General features: G+C 38.3%; 1 protein-coding gene across 1 annotated transcript in view; it reads right to left on the bottom strand.

Annotated features, from left to right (window-relative positions):
• The window catches only part of gal3st3 (galactose-3-O-sulfotransferase 3), a 31,623-nt gene that overhangs the window by 15,087 nt on the left and 1,899 nt on the right, over positions 1 to 14,637 (bottom strand). Inside the window, exon 2 of the mRNA XM_044097326.1 lies at positions 8,710 to 8,773. Coding sequence (XP_043953261.1) covers positions 8,710 to 8,773 — 64 coding nt within the window. The remainder of the gene's footprint in view (positions 1 to 8,709; positions 8,774 to 14,637) is intronic.

Genomic DNA, 14,637 nt, shown 5'->3' with positions numbered 1-14,637 from the left:
ATGTTAGGTAATGCGTTTCACTACAAGTGATTCTGCCGCCTCAGCGTCTGGACGGTTCAAAGGTGTTTCCACACCGGACAGTCCGGTAGACTTGGTTCGAAAATGCAACACTTGTTACATTTTCAAAGTGGTTCACCTTCACACTGCAGTGTCAAACAGCCAAGCCCTTTGGAAAAAACCTGGTCACGCCCCTCGCCTGCAGTGGTGTCATCAGGACTTGGAAACAAAGTCCCAGGAAGTAATTTCTTCGCTGGGCAAGCGCCTAGGTCCGACTGTATCTGCCAGCAGCGGATTGAAGAGATCTGACCAGACAAGACGAACCGACAGAAAGGTGAGTTGATAAGGGCTATTAAACTGGGTTGATGTCCCAACTTGGGGCTCAAGTCCCTAAATTTATAGGATGTTTTGAGTTTGTGTGTGCGTCCTGACCTGGATGAGGTCCAAATTATTGTAGGAATGCGAATGTGAAGTGTGACTAGTGGTGAATTCCCTGAAAGTACAACTTACTGTCCTCGGAATCAGAACCCTAGGTGGGGAACTGGACCAAAACATAGTTTTGGCTTCCTGCCCTCCAGTGGGCAATAGGTGCTCACGTGGGGCACTTTCTGTGACGAAGCACAAAATAACAGATCATATTGAACTAAATCCCAGAGTACTAAAATAAAGAACTTCAAGCCGGCAGGAAATTTGTGTGTGTGTGTGTATGAATGGTGTTTATTTCTCTGAGAGTAAAACTTTCAGTCCTCGGAATTAGGATCCAAAGTGAAGAACCGGGTCAAAATTAGTTTGACCTAGAAGCCTGTTCTTTAGAGGATACTAAGTGCTCACTTAGAGCACTCTCTTTGAAGAAAAAGCACAAAACAGCTATTAAACTAAATCGCAGAATACTATAATATGGGAAATAAGTGTTTTTGTGATTCCTCACTTGCTGAGGATTCCAAAGGGGATGAAAAATACATGGGAAGTATTAGGGAAAGTAATTGATAATAATATTATTCTGGTTCCAGTTCCATACCCTCAGGGAGCAAATTACAGTCATCTGTCAGGAATCAAACAAAAAGTTGGAGAAGAGGTGGATGATTTTCCGTTTAGATTTGAAAAAGAATTCAAAATTCATAGTGGGATCACGTCTAACGACGACTCCAACAGTGCATATCAAAAACAGTCGAAAAATGCTTTACTGTCAAGTTTCCAGCCTGAAATTGGAAGCTGGGTAAGGAAATATTTAGTTGAAGTTGAAACTGCCCCAATTGATGACGTGGGCACGCCATGCTGAAAAAGTAGCCAAAAAGACTAAAACAGGACTGGATGTTTTTCATCTGGGTGATCTTGAAGAATCAGAAACCTCTGCCTTTTTCCAAGACCCCTACAGAAGAAGAGGAAGAGGCAGAGGCAGAGGAGGTTACAGGGGGCGAAGGTCCTTTTCAAGTAATCCACCACAAAACTCAGATGGTTGCAGAAATTGTGGTGCTTTTGACCATTGGATAAGAGAATGTCCAAGGAATAAATCAGATAATAGAAGAGGCGGTGTAAGAAAAAGAAGATGGAGGTCAAATTCCTCAGCATGAGTACATCCTGTCACACGCCAACAAAACACAAACACACCAAAAATGAGAAATGGAAAGAAACAATAAATAAATAAAAAAAAAATAATTTTCTCAGAGAACCATGTTTTTTTTTATGTATTGATTACGGGGTAGAATAATTACAAAAGATTAAAACACCAACTTGGTGCTATGATCCTTTGGCTGTATGTCTGGAGGGGTCAGCGATCAGAGTTTGGTACCGACCTGGACTTTATCCAGCCTCACGTCTCACTTAGGCTTAAAATGAGAGGAGGGCTGGTAGCTGGCTTCACAGATTCAGCATTAGGATCAGCAAACTTAAGGTAATTCATTGATCTCTGATAAAATGTTTACTCAGACTAAGTTAACTTAAATTAACTTACATTTTAAAATCTAACATGGCAAAGGATAAAAGAGTCTATGGGTTTTAGCATGTTTCGTGTTTTATATGTGTTCTAAATGATTTATGACTTCTAAAAACGGGCTTGACATTTTATCAATATTTATCTGCAAAAACTCTTTATGCATCATTAAAAAAAAATAAATAAATAAAACCTGCCTTTTTGCTCTTCAGAGGAACTGTGTGTTTCTGCATCTGAACAGTGATCTTTGCACTGTGCTGGCGGGACGCAGACAGCTTCTCTTTGATAGCCGCAGACCCTCTGACCAGAAAGCGGATTAATTAAGAGGCCAGACAAGAATCCCCTGGGGGAGGACGCCGCCTGCCCCTCCCCTACTACTGGTGCACACCACAGGGCCACGCAGACACTAAATTAATTAATAAGTAAATAAAGGAGAGGGAAGCTGTGTGGAACATTCACTCACACAGAGATGCAGGTGAATTAAAAGGAAAAGCTGGTCCCAGTGGTGGGTTTTGTACCAATCAAAGGTACTTCAAAAGAGCCTTTGTGCACATAAACTGGGAACTCAACACTCTCCTCATGTTTGCTGCATTCGACAAATAACTTCTTTGCCAATAACAATGCCAATTTATTAATAACGCCCACATGAAGCCGCTCTGGTCGGATCAAAGGGGGCTGCGCAACAAGGTGAAACAAAGAACAAAAACCATGTGTCATTAAGAACACAACACAAGAAAAGAGATGAAATGAAATGTAAAGGAAAGCATGATAAAAACATACTGAAGTATTTAACATTTTTAAAAACAAGACTAAACAAATTAAACACAGGCAGATTACAAGGCCGCAGGGCAAAAATGGGTGTTAAGAAGGTCTTTTGATCTTCTTGAATGTAAAAGATGTGACAAAGGTGTTTAAAACTGGACTAATTTAAAAGTTGTGTTAAATTATTTAAACTTTTTGAATTATTTTTCAAGGAGTGGTTATTCTTGTGCACCTTTATTAAAAAGTTCTAAATAATTTATGACAAACTTTACCTGTAATTAGACATTTGTGTACACATTTTATATATATATATTTTCCCCCCCAGGGTTTCTCCCAGTGTATTATAAGCCTGGCAGGCCACCAGACGTTACTTGTATTTTTTTATGTTTGCATTTTTTAAGACTTTATAGTTTGTCTACATATATTAGTCTTCCAATAACTGTTGAGACGCTTATCACAAGGACACACATACACACACACACACGCACACACACACACACACACAACCTTTGACACACGTTGCATGTTTCACGTTTACACAAAGGCCTTTGTAGAAACAGAAACTTTGCAGAAACAGAAACTTAAGCTGACGTCAGATATCAGGTGACTACTGGGCATTGCTTAGCTGACATAGGTCATCAGGCGACCAATAGGTGTGCCCGAGGTATAAGGAATGGACCGTCCGTTTTTTGATCAGATGCTGTGTATAACCCGGTGAGATGTTCACATCATACGTATTAGCCTGTGAGGGTAAGCATCTCTCCTTTTTAGGGTTAAAAAGAATAAAAAAAAGTAAAGTCTGATTTATTCTGTGTCGGCTGACTTCCTGTTCGTGTGCTTGCACGGTTTTGGTCCGTTCCGGTTGGAATATTCACAACATAACACATAATTATCAAGTGATATTTTAAAATTTTCTGTCAACTTTAAACATTTTTTAACTCAAAAAGAGACTCAAACGGGTAACTGTATGAATGACTGCCTCCACACCCAACCACCAGGCTTAGCAGGTTTTCTAGGGGAAACCTTATTTCTCCAATAGCTAGTTAATTACATAATGTGATGATGACATCATAAATAGCTTGCAAACCTGATCCCTGCATAGTTTCTCATATTTTCTTCACTCCGGTGTTGATCAGTCTTTCCACATCAGTTTATTTATTTCAATATTCTGTTCTTACTTGACAATGATGATCTATCATTATTACTTTTGTATTAGTATTTTTATCATTATTTTGAATAAACGTACGTTTTATTATCGTCTGTCATCGGTTTGTTTTATATTATGTGTAAAACTTGTACTTTAATTAATAATCTTTTTCCTGCCACTGTAAATCAGATGAAATGTGCTCAGGCAAACTGTTAAATTTATTATATATATATATATATATATATATATATATATCTATATATATATATATATATTTTTTTTTTTACTGGAGTTAAAGTCCAGGAAAAGAAGAGAAAGTGTTCTCAGACAGTCATCTGTCAGCACACTTCAGCCTGTGACGGTGCTCTGTGTCAATCCCAGTCCATCTACTTCCACTTCCCTCTTGTAAGCTGCTGAATAGGAGGTAACTCGATCTGGTAAAAAGGAAGCACTGTTTGAGGACATTTAACAAAAAAAAACAACCTTCAACTCCTCTAACAATTTTCTTATAAAGGCAGGCGAGAACGAGTAACGTCTTCTTGTCGCGCTGCGCCTCATTACAAATCATCTCTTTAATGTGTTTAATTATCCGATGTGGTCTTCGGCCAAAGTGGGCCCTGAAAAGGGATCTTCAGTATCTGATTTCTGGCTCATTCTATGTTACCGATTCTATAGATAACGTATCAAATAGCTTGTTGCTGCAAACAACATGAGAGTTGATATGCGACAAAGTGTGCTCTGACTGACCAGTGTCAGTTATTCTCCTGGAAGATGGTGCGGCGCTTGGTGAGGCTTTTTGTGCAGGGCGGGCCTTGTGTTTCCAGCCCTCCGAGGAGGTTAGAGTTTCTTAGCGGGGTCGTGAGAAAAAGGCCCTCTCGGAGAAGAAAGATTTTTGGCGTGAGCGCCACTCCGGAGTTTACTGGTTATCATCAAGATCGGAGAAAGTCAAACCTAAAACCCGAACGTGGCTCGGTTACACTACGGTGAGAGGCATCACAGGGACAACTGAGAAAACATCAAAACACTTGCAATTGATTGAATAAATGAACTTGAACGTGACGCTGGACACAAGCGCTTACCACCATCTACTCTTATTCTACCCCGAAAAATAATTAGCTTCCCGGAGCTCTGAGGACAGACTTTAAAAAACTTTTGTTAGCTTATAAGTGAATGGCTTAGCACCAACATACATACACCACAAATCTGGAACGAACTTCCAGAAGAGTGCAAAACACAGAGTTCCTTTAAATCAAGGCAAAAAACTCACCTGTTTAGAGTTGCCTCTGATTCATAATGACTGGAACATTGATAAATATATTTGATATGTCTTTGTTAGGGGCTGCACAGTGGCGCAGTTGGTAGCACTGTTGCCTTGTAGTGAAAAGGTCCTGGGTTTGATTCCCAGCCTGGGCTCTTTCTGCATGGAGTTTGCATGTTCTCCCTGTGCTCCCGACCCCACTAGGGACAACGGTGGATGTCTTTGGTAGATGATTGCATTTTACAAAATGTAATGTGTGTTACTTCCTTCATAATTGGTGTTCGAATAATTTTTTTTTTATATAAAGTGCCTTGTTGCTGAAATGTTTTATACAAATAAACTTGGCTAACTAGATAATGGTGCCAGTGCAACATGTGAAGAACATTTTTTACGTCCTTCCTGCCGCTATGAAAAAGTGTGTCATGTTATGTCAAATCATTTGTGTTTCATTTGAAGGTACATCCACTCCTGTGTTAAACCCTGAGTGAAAATCTTTTAATAATGAGATGGGAGAAATTAACCGTGTGAAAAAATGTGGATATCCTTGAAAGAAGGTCCTTTTTCTTTTCTTTTTTTTTTTACCGCTACTGTGTCAAATCATTATCTAACTGAAGAAAACCAGAAGAAATTTTAAGTGGCTTTTAAAATATTCATGCTTCTAGAAGGACCACAAAACAGTGCAGAGTTAGAAATGTTAAGAAAAAAATTACGCTTATAAGTCTGGACAGTATGGCTGAAAACCGTATCACCATATTAAGGTTTCGTATCAGTCGATACTGATAACTATTGATTAGCTTTTTGTTTAAAATATCTGAAATGTTGCCAAAGTGGTGGTGTGACCTTTCCTGTTTTCACTCTGTGTCGTTGTTTTTTATTTTTAAGCCAGTTACTCAACGGGTTGTTGCTAGGTAACCAAAGAGAGAGTAAGGTCATTGATGCCGTCAACCTTGCTTAGCTGGCCATGAGACGTTGAGACTTTAAAACCTGTCCTCTGCCTACATCTCCCAGAATGCTGTGAGGTTTTAGATCGTAGTTCAACAAAATTAATTAATATTCTATCAGGCGTACTTTCTATTGATACTAATCACGTGTCTATTGCAATATATGCTGTTATTGATTTATTATTTAGCTTCAGCAAAGAAATCCATGGTTACTCTGGGGGAGCTGCAGGATTCCACAACTCAGGTGGGACAATCTGTTCACGGGACAAGCTGTGCATGGCACAAATCTGGCTTTTTTGGAAGAGTGGTAAGAAGAAAAATATTGATGAAAGAAAAAATAAATATTTAAAATGTATTCTTTTGCTGAATATTTTCAGAAGGGGACACACCGAGCATTCGGATTTGTGTGGAACAGAGGAGAGACAAGGGGACGCGTCACCAAATGTGTCTGTTTTAATTTATGGCTCCGAAACAAACATCCATGTTGTTAATTGTACGTATGTGGAAAATTCCACTGTTCTAAAAACCAGATTTGAAGGAAGTGATTGTGTAATAAGCAATACCTGCAGTACTGTAGCAAATTTCAGGCCCTGATCAGAGATTGAGCTGTTTATTAATCAATAATTAAAAAACTCATGAGACAAATATAATATTTTTGCTTAAAAAAAAAGGATTTTAAACTAGAAATGGTGCTAATCTGATTCAGTGACCACATCAGAGTCAATACCGATGTTACAATTCTTCATTTAGTGTTTGATAGAAATAGCAAGAAAATACTAGAAAATATTAGTAATTATCTCATAAATATATCATAATTTTATGCTCATTGAGTAAAAACACTTTTTTGTTTTTGCTACTGTACCATGTGAGGAGCTGGTAGTGACTGGATTAAAGAAAACTGTCACAACAGAGAGTTCCGGTGAGCCAGAGTTTGTTTACCAGCCCCAGCCGCACAAACTTAGCTGCTGTTGCCATTAATAATGAATAATGCATTTTCGGCAAGGCCATCCAGATACAGGACTTTTGCTCACATAATCTTCCTTTCCCCAGTCGGTTTTTAATCCACCGTCTGCTGGAATCTGGCTATCGGACATCTACAAGTAGATGAAAACGTTCGCACCGAGGGCGGACTCCTGGAGCCGGGCCCAAACCCCGACAAAACCCTCGTCCATCTGTCTGCGTCTGGCAGCAGAGGCTGCGGTCAAAAGCACACTTAATAGTCCAACACAAATGAAAGCTCTTTTTTATTTTGCACATGGGATAAAGAGCTCCTCACAATTCATTTTTCAGTAACGCTTTGAAGACTCTCCTGGTGCAGAAACAAGCTCTTCTACAAACCACTGATACAAAGGTGACTCTTCCATCTGCTGACAAATTTAATCGAGCCCAATCATATTTATCTTTTAGTTCTGAAAACAGTTCACAAGCTCTTTTTATTGCCCCTTTTATATCGCTTTTGAGATTTAAAAAAAAATAAATAAATGCAGCTGTTTTTTGTTTTGGGATGTATGAAAGGGTTTCCAAATTAAAATCAGTCAAGTTCAAATTCACAAAATTGGTTTGTAAATGACAGATGGTGAGTACGTGTTTTTTCACCAGTGTTACACATAAATATGGAATAGTTGCAGTTGAGACCAGACATTTAACCACACTGTAGAAAGAGACAACTTTTTCGTAACAGTTTGACGTTAAATCAAATTAAACTTTTACCCCAGCTTTTTAGGTCACATTGGGGTAACTTATTTTTTCACTATGTCCTTCAAATTCACAAGTTAACATACATTAAAATTACAATAAGATGTGTGAGAATAACAACATTTTCTGGACGATAAATTGTTCCAGAAATTATTGCGACAAACAATAATATTGTTATTTTGAGACAATTTTCAAGTAATGTATAAAGTGTATCGATAATGAACAGGAACTGGAAGGTATTTTTTAAATATCATCAAAAACAATAAAACGGGAAAAAAAAAGTCAAAGTCAATGTCAAATTTATTTATATAGCACTTTAAAAACAGGTATAAAACTGCACCAAAGTGCTGTACAAGAACAATTAATAAAGACAGAGCATCAAAACACTACTTCAAATAAATGCCAAAGAATAAAAATGAGTTTTAAGAAGCAATTTAAAATGATCCAGGCTGTGGCCAGATCTAATTTGGAAAGGTAGATTGTTCCATAGAGTAGAACCAACAACAGGAAAAGCCCGTAAAAAACCCCACAACTTACAACAAAAAACAAAAATAAAATGGATTATCGGGTCTCTAAACAAAATTGCCCTTCAAAAAATGTTTATCATCACAATAATGAGCATGCTCATTTTAATTTATCATTAAAATTAACTGATTAATTGCTGACCGCAACAGGCTAAATCACAATGCATCTACGCAACTTAAAAAAGCCCAGATTACAATCACACAGCTTCACAAGCTTCTAACAGAATAATATGAAACAACTGAGTTAAATGGATGGAGGTACGCCAAATATCTCAAACACAACACTTCCTAGTGTGACGTCATGAAGAAATAGATTTAAAAAAGGAATCATGCATGATACCAGGAAGAGAACAATGAACTCCACTGTTGATCCTTGGTTATCATTTTCAGATATGTATACGTTCATCTACTCAAACTACTAAATGTACAATGACGGAAATATCCAGGTACCATACCGTTCAGGAAGGAGATGAGTTCTGTGTCCCAGAGGAAAACATATTTCCGTGTGCGCCTCAGTCCCTAGAACAAAAAGCAAAAGACTCTGTTAAGATGTTGGCCGAAGCTGGAGAGAGAGAGCCTCACTACCCGCTCGACTTCTTTGTGGATGTGGGCTGAAAAGCCGCTCAACAACAAAGAAGCCAAAACTTTAAAAAAACTGATTAGTCTGGAAATATATTTGAAGAAAAGGACTTTGATTTTAGTCTGATGAAATTGAAACTTAAGTGTTTGGCTGTAATGGCAATTGATACAAAAATTTGAACGTTTGAAACAGCATCCAGCTAGTGGCAAAATAGATGGCATAATCTGTGACCTTTCCCCAAGACATCAGCAAGGCAGAAAAAGCCTAGGCACAAATACGTTTTCCATTGATCATAAGGGACTGCACAGTGGCGCAGTTGGTAGAGCTGTTGCCTTGCAGCAAGAAGGTCCTGGGTTGGATTCTCGGCCCGGGGTTTTTCTGCATGGAGTTTGCATGTTCTCCCTGTGCATGGTGGGTTCTCTCCAGGTTCTCCGGCTTCCTCCCACAGTCCAAAAACATGACTGTCAGGTTAATTGGTTTCTCTAAATTCTCCCTAGGTGTGAGTGTGTGTGTGGATGGTTGTGTGTCCTGTATGTCTCTGTGTTGCCCTGCAACAGACTGGTGACCTGTCCAGGGTGAACCCCGCCTCTCACCCGGAATGTTAGCTGGAGAGGAACCAGCAACCCTCCTGACCCCATTAGGGACAAAGGGTGACCAGAAAATGGATGGATGGACAATGATCATAAGCATACCACTAAATTAGTAAATTAGGACAAGAAAAATAATGTCTTGGACTCTGATCTCAATCCCCTGGAAAATTCATGGGAAGATTTGAAGAAGTTGTGTGAAAGTAAGGTGGCCTACAAACCTACAAACTGGACTCGCTTACACCAGTTCTGTCAGGAGGAAAGGGCCTCAGCCCAAAACACTTAACCCAAGCCAGACAGTCCGCAGGCAATACTACCAAAAATATTCTCTTTGCTTTAACATCGGAGAGTAAAGAAAAATAAAAAAGGTTACTTATCTATTTACAGATTTCAACTGCAACCTCGCACATCTTCTCAAACGTCCTCGTTTATTGAGAAAGAAGGAGTTTAATTTCCCTAAAGTAATTTTTCTAATCAGTCTATTTAATCACAGAGGCTTTTTATTACCATCAGGAGCTACCCACTCTAAGAAAGATGGAGCTGACCGGCCGCTCCGGGCCGCTCCAGTCATAACCGATGGCTTATGACGAGACGTGTGCACACAGGCAGCTTCCTCTCAATCCATGGAGGACAAAAAAAAAAAAAAAAGACATCACTCACCATCTGTGCTCCAGTAAGATTGTCTCTTTATTTTCTGTGTGCGGGCTTTCGTGTGAGGCTGAGCTTTGTTTTGAAAGCACATTTGACCTCCAAAAATAAAAGAGGAAAAAAAAGATGCTGCCCTTCTTTCCTCCCCAAATCCTTATCTGGAGGATTTCGTTTTTTTTCTTTCCTTTTATTTTTTTGTTGCTCATCACTTCTCATCAGTGCAAGTCCAAGTTTCATCTTACTTGCCTTGGCAGGTTAAATAACAAATCAATGTGGATTAAGGAAGTCATTTTGAAAAAAAAGGGGAGAAAAAAAGCATCTGAGTTTTTTTTTTTTTAAACTGTGGTTTGTAGGATTTGTAGCTTCATTTGCAGTCAGTTCTGTGGTTAAAACAAGCACTTTTTTAGGGGGGGGATTCCTTCCTAATTAAACTCATTTAGAGGTCACAGGATTTTCACTGATCTTTTTCAAAAAAAAATTAATGCTCACATTTGCCTCATCTGACCTTAAAACCCCCCAAAACTACAGCTTTTAAACCGCATCTGTAAACAGCTCCTCTGGGACTTTGATGAATGGATGGAGCTTGACTATATGCTATCTTATCTGACCGGTTTTGTTCTCGGCGAGGCGGTAAGCACTCCAGTCTGGCTCTGGGCCCTTAAAACTCAGATCTTCAGGGTCACCGTGCTCCACGCAACGCACAGGACTGTTTGTCTTTGTCTACTACTGTATAAATAAACAGTTTCCTCGGAGCGCTGGCCTTTAAAGGGCACCTAGAGTCTGATAACGTCTCACACCAGCAGCGCGGAGCGAGAACCAATTCATTTTCTTTTATAAAGTTTGGTGTGCTTTTACGTCTGGACGATTTTTTTGTAGCCTTGTGTTCAAATGTTTATGGAAAGGCCATAAATACAAACCAGCAAAAAGGTTTATGCCGAGTCTGCTGAGCTTATTATATGAACTAGTTGAAACGCTCCAAAGAATGTTTGCAAATGGCTAAATGGAGAAACGTTGTGATGACGCGTTGAAAGGCGGAGTGTCGGAAAAGAGCAGGAGCTACTTAAAGAGACAGAGGCCCAATTTCAAGGCGTCGCTATTTCATTTTTCCCACTTTGAAATAATATTAAGAACTTATTGATTTAAAACAAGCTCTCAAGTTTTGTCTTATTTCAAGTGTAGTAGGATATTTGCACTAGAAACTAGATCAAAAATATTAAGTAAGATGTGACATAGTTCCTTAATTGTGCTATAAAATGGAAAAAACATAAAACTGTCCCTCAAAGTAGATATTATCTAAAGCTTATTCTATATTTTATCTCAAACTTGAGTCTAAATAACATCCAAAATATGGCAGTAAATGTTAGGAGTGGCAATAAGCCTTGCTTTTCTGTTTCAAATAAAAGCACTCCTCACTTATTTGTTTAAACTTTTTTTGCGATATTATCGAGACAGAGAAAAACAATGGTATTTTTTACTCAAGGCTGACTGCTCTATCTCCTCGTTTCCAAATTAATTTCCATTTCAACTGTCTAAACAGAGAATTTGTCATTCTGTCTACATTTTCAAGGACTTCTAAATAACATGCAGACGCTAGAACAAATTCCCTTCAGCTCTTTTTATTTATTTATTTATTTTGTTGTTGTTGCTGAAGTCGCAGTGATGCAGACAGAAAACGAGAAAAACAAGACTGACCGGACAAGCAGTGGACTAGTTGATGGAGGTGGGGGAAAAAAAGACACACAATGATCAACCTAAAAAGATATAAAATCTGGTCAGCTAAGGTGGCAAAAATCCTCATTGGAAAAGACAAGAAAACTAGGACAGAGTTTTATTTATCGCAGATTTTTATCTGATACCACTGCTTATCTATGTTACATACAGCGTGGAACGTTCCTCGGAGCAAATCCATCTGTATCAGTTTAATCCTTACACAGTCACAGGTGCTTTCCTACAGTGTTCAATAGGCCATCGCAAGGCAGCGCAGAGATAAACAATAAATACACTCAGACTCAAAACCTGCATGGTCTCAGACAGTAGAAACTGAAGGAACAGCATGTGCATGTGGCAACCATGCAACCATGCATCTTCATTCTGCTAAGCAAAGGTCCTAACAATTGCACCAAAATGCAAACAAGATCTATACTACACAAAATGGATATAATAAAATACATTTACATGTAAATGTCAAATGAGGAGACTTCTAAATAGTTACGTTTTTTCCTTCTAAGTCTTTGCAGGATGCAAGATGACATAGAGCGAAGGGAGTCTGGTGGGCGGCCACTCAGAGTCATCTTCTCTCCTATTGGTCAAGATTTGAGCTTTAAGTTGTGAAAGTTATTTTTTTTTAATTGTTTATTTGACGCAATAGCTGCCAGAAATTTATTGCAGAAAATTAATTATTCTGGAAAAAGACAGGATTGACAGATGAGGGAGAAAGAAGGGATGGAGGCAGGAGAGAAGAAAGAGGCACCAAAACGATTAAATATGCAACTGAAACAGTTGGAGGAAAGAAGCAACAAAAAGCAAAGCAAACAGTTTAGTGGTGCCATCTCAGCAAACACAGAGATGATCTGAGCAATTTAACTACTTCTGACTTGAACAAAGCTGTTGCTATGGAGAGAGATGCAGCTGAGAAGACTGAGAACTGACAGAGAAAAGAGAGCTACGATATCCATCAGGGAACAAGATAAAAAAAAGGAACAGAAAGAAATGTCTTCAGCTAAATGTGATAAGATATATAGATAATCTGACAAGTACTAGAATGTATTCCTGAATAGTTTTCCATGCTTGCATGTAGGGCTGAAACGATTCCTCGAATGATTCGAGTACCTCGATAATTAAAAGTCCTCAAGGAAAATTTATCTGCCTCGAAGCTTCATTAATTTATGTTTTATTATTTATTCCTCCTCGTGTGAAGCATGTATTTCAAAAAGTGAATTTCAGCCTCTCAGCGCCGTATAAAGCATTCTTTGTCCCAGTACTGCTGGTTACCATAAAGACACGACAAACTGAAAATTCACACCAGATATCAGAACATTGCATCACATAAATTAGAGAATGAAAACTGTCATTAAGTCTTATGCTTGATTTTAAGCACTGATTTTTATTTTTGTTAATAACTGTGAGCACAAACTGAATTCTGTTGACAATCATCAGTGACAAAATGAATTGAAAATACTTATTCCTTTAGTGAACAAGTGATTATTTGCAGCAAAGGATGTATCTGCCGTCAACCCCTCGCCTCCCCCCCCCAAAACAAACTGGCATCAACATGTGATAAGCTTCGTCTTTTCTGCTTGACTTGACATCAGTAGGGTTAATCTGTTGTCAATTTTGTGGATTAACCAATTAATGATTGGGTTTCTAAAGGTGTTTTATAGGAGATTCTTTTCAGAATTTTAACTGGGTGAAGCTAAAACTATGCCACCTGCAGAGTTTTGACCAAATGTATTGGCCTACTTATTTGCACAATTTTAGCATTAGTGTCATTGTGTTGTTCTGTCAGAAAGTTGCCTTTTTTAAAATCTGTATACTCCAGTTAACGATTAATCAGTTAATCATTACTGTAAATTAGTCAGCGACTATTTCAACAATCGATTAATCTCGATTAATTTGATTAATCGTTCTAGCCCTAAAATGTTTTCTTTTCTTTTTTTTTATATATTAATAAAACTTTTTCATAAAACCAGCCGTGGCACAAAATCAAAGCAGCTTTAACCTAGATATTATCCAGATGTAAGCATTAGTGGCTTATTTAGAGTACTCTATGACAGAACACCCTGGTTAACATGGCCTGCATCACTACAAAATGAACATTTGTAAAATGTGATTATAAGATAATATGTGGCTGATGGACCCTGAAAATAACTGTCATTAGTTTAGAGATCTACTATTCTGCTATGAAGAAATAGATTTCAGAGTATGATGAATAAAAGAATCCCCTCTTTCTTGCTGAGAAAGGAGTTTATTGATCGTTGAGCTTGTGATGCGAAGCCGAACACGAAGAGAGCACTTCACCGGTTCAGAGAAGAAGTGAAATGAGAAGCAGCAAAAAAAAAAAAGGCAAATATCACACCATGAGTAAAAAAGCCGAAGGTGGAAAACAGAGATATCTCAGAAAACGGGTATTGATCCAAATTCACAATGGGAGCCCGCACACAGCCGGTCCAAAGTTCCTGTCGTGACCTTTTATGGAGGCAGGAAGGATTGCTAGAAGTTTGCAGGAAGTTTTAAGAAAAGCACACGTTGGGTGGAGTGTGTCACTTTTATATGGTGCTTTTATAATGTTTCACATCTTAGTGGTTTTTTAAAACCTGTGTGAGCTCAGACTAAAGCAGCATTTTGCTGGGAACATTAAGAAAGTGAATCATCTTTTACTTTGTGCCTTTTTCTTTTTTTTTTACCTATGGCATTACTATCTTAGTCAACAGGCACTGGGATTCAATTTGCTGCTTTTATCCAACCAACAATAATAAAAAATATCCTCAGCAAAGAGAAATAAGTTGACTTTCTATCTGACTCCTAGAAATTGGGAGTTACTGAACTGAGAAATCATAAAGTCTATTTAT

This window comes from Gambusia affinis, linkage group LG18 (genome assembly GCF_019740435.1).
Source record: "Gambusia affinis linkage group LG18, SWU_Gaff_1.0, whole genome shotgun sequence".
Lineage (NCBI taxonomy): Eukaryota > Metazoa > Chordata > Actinopteri > Cyprinodontiformes > Poeciliidae > Gambusia > Gambusia affinis.
This window is presented reverse-complemented; position numbering and strand designations above follow the sequence as displayed.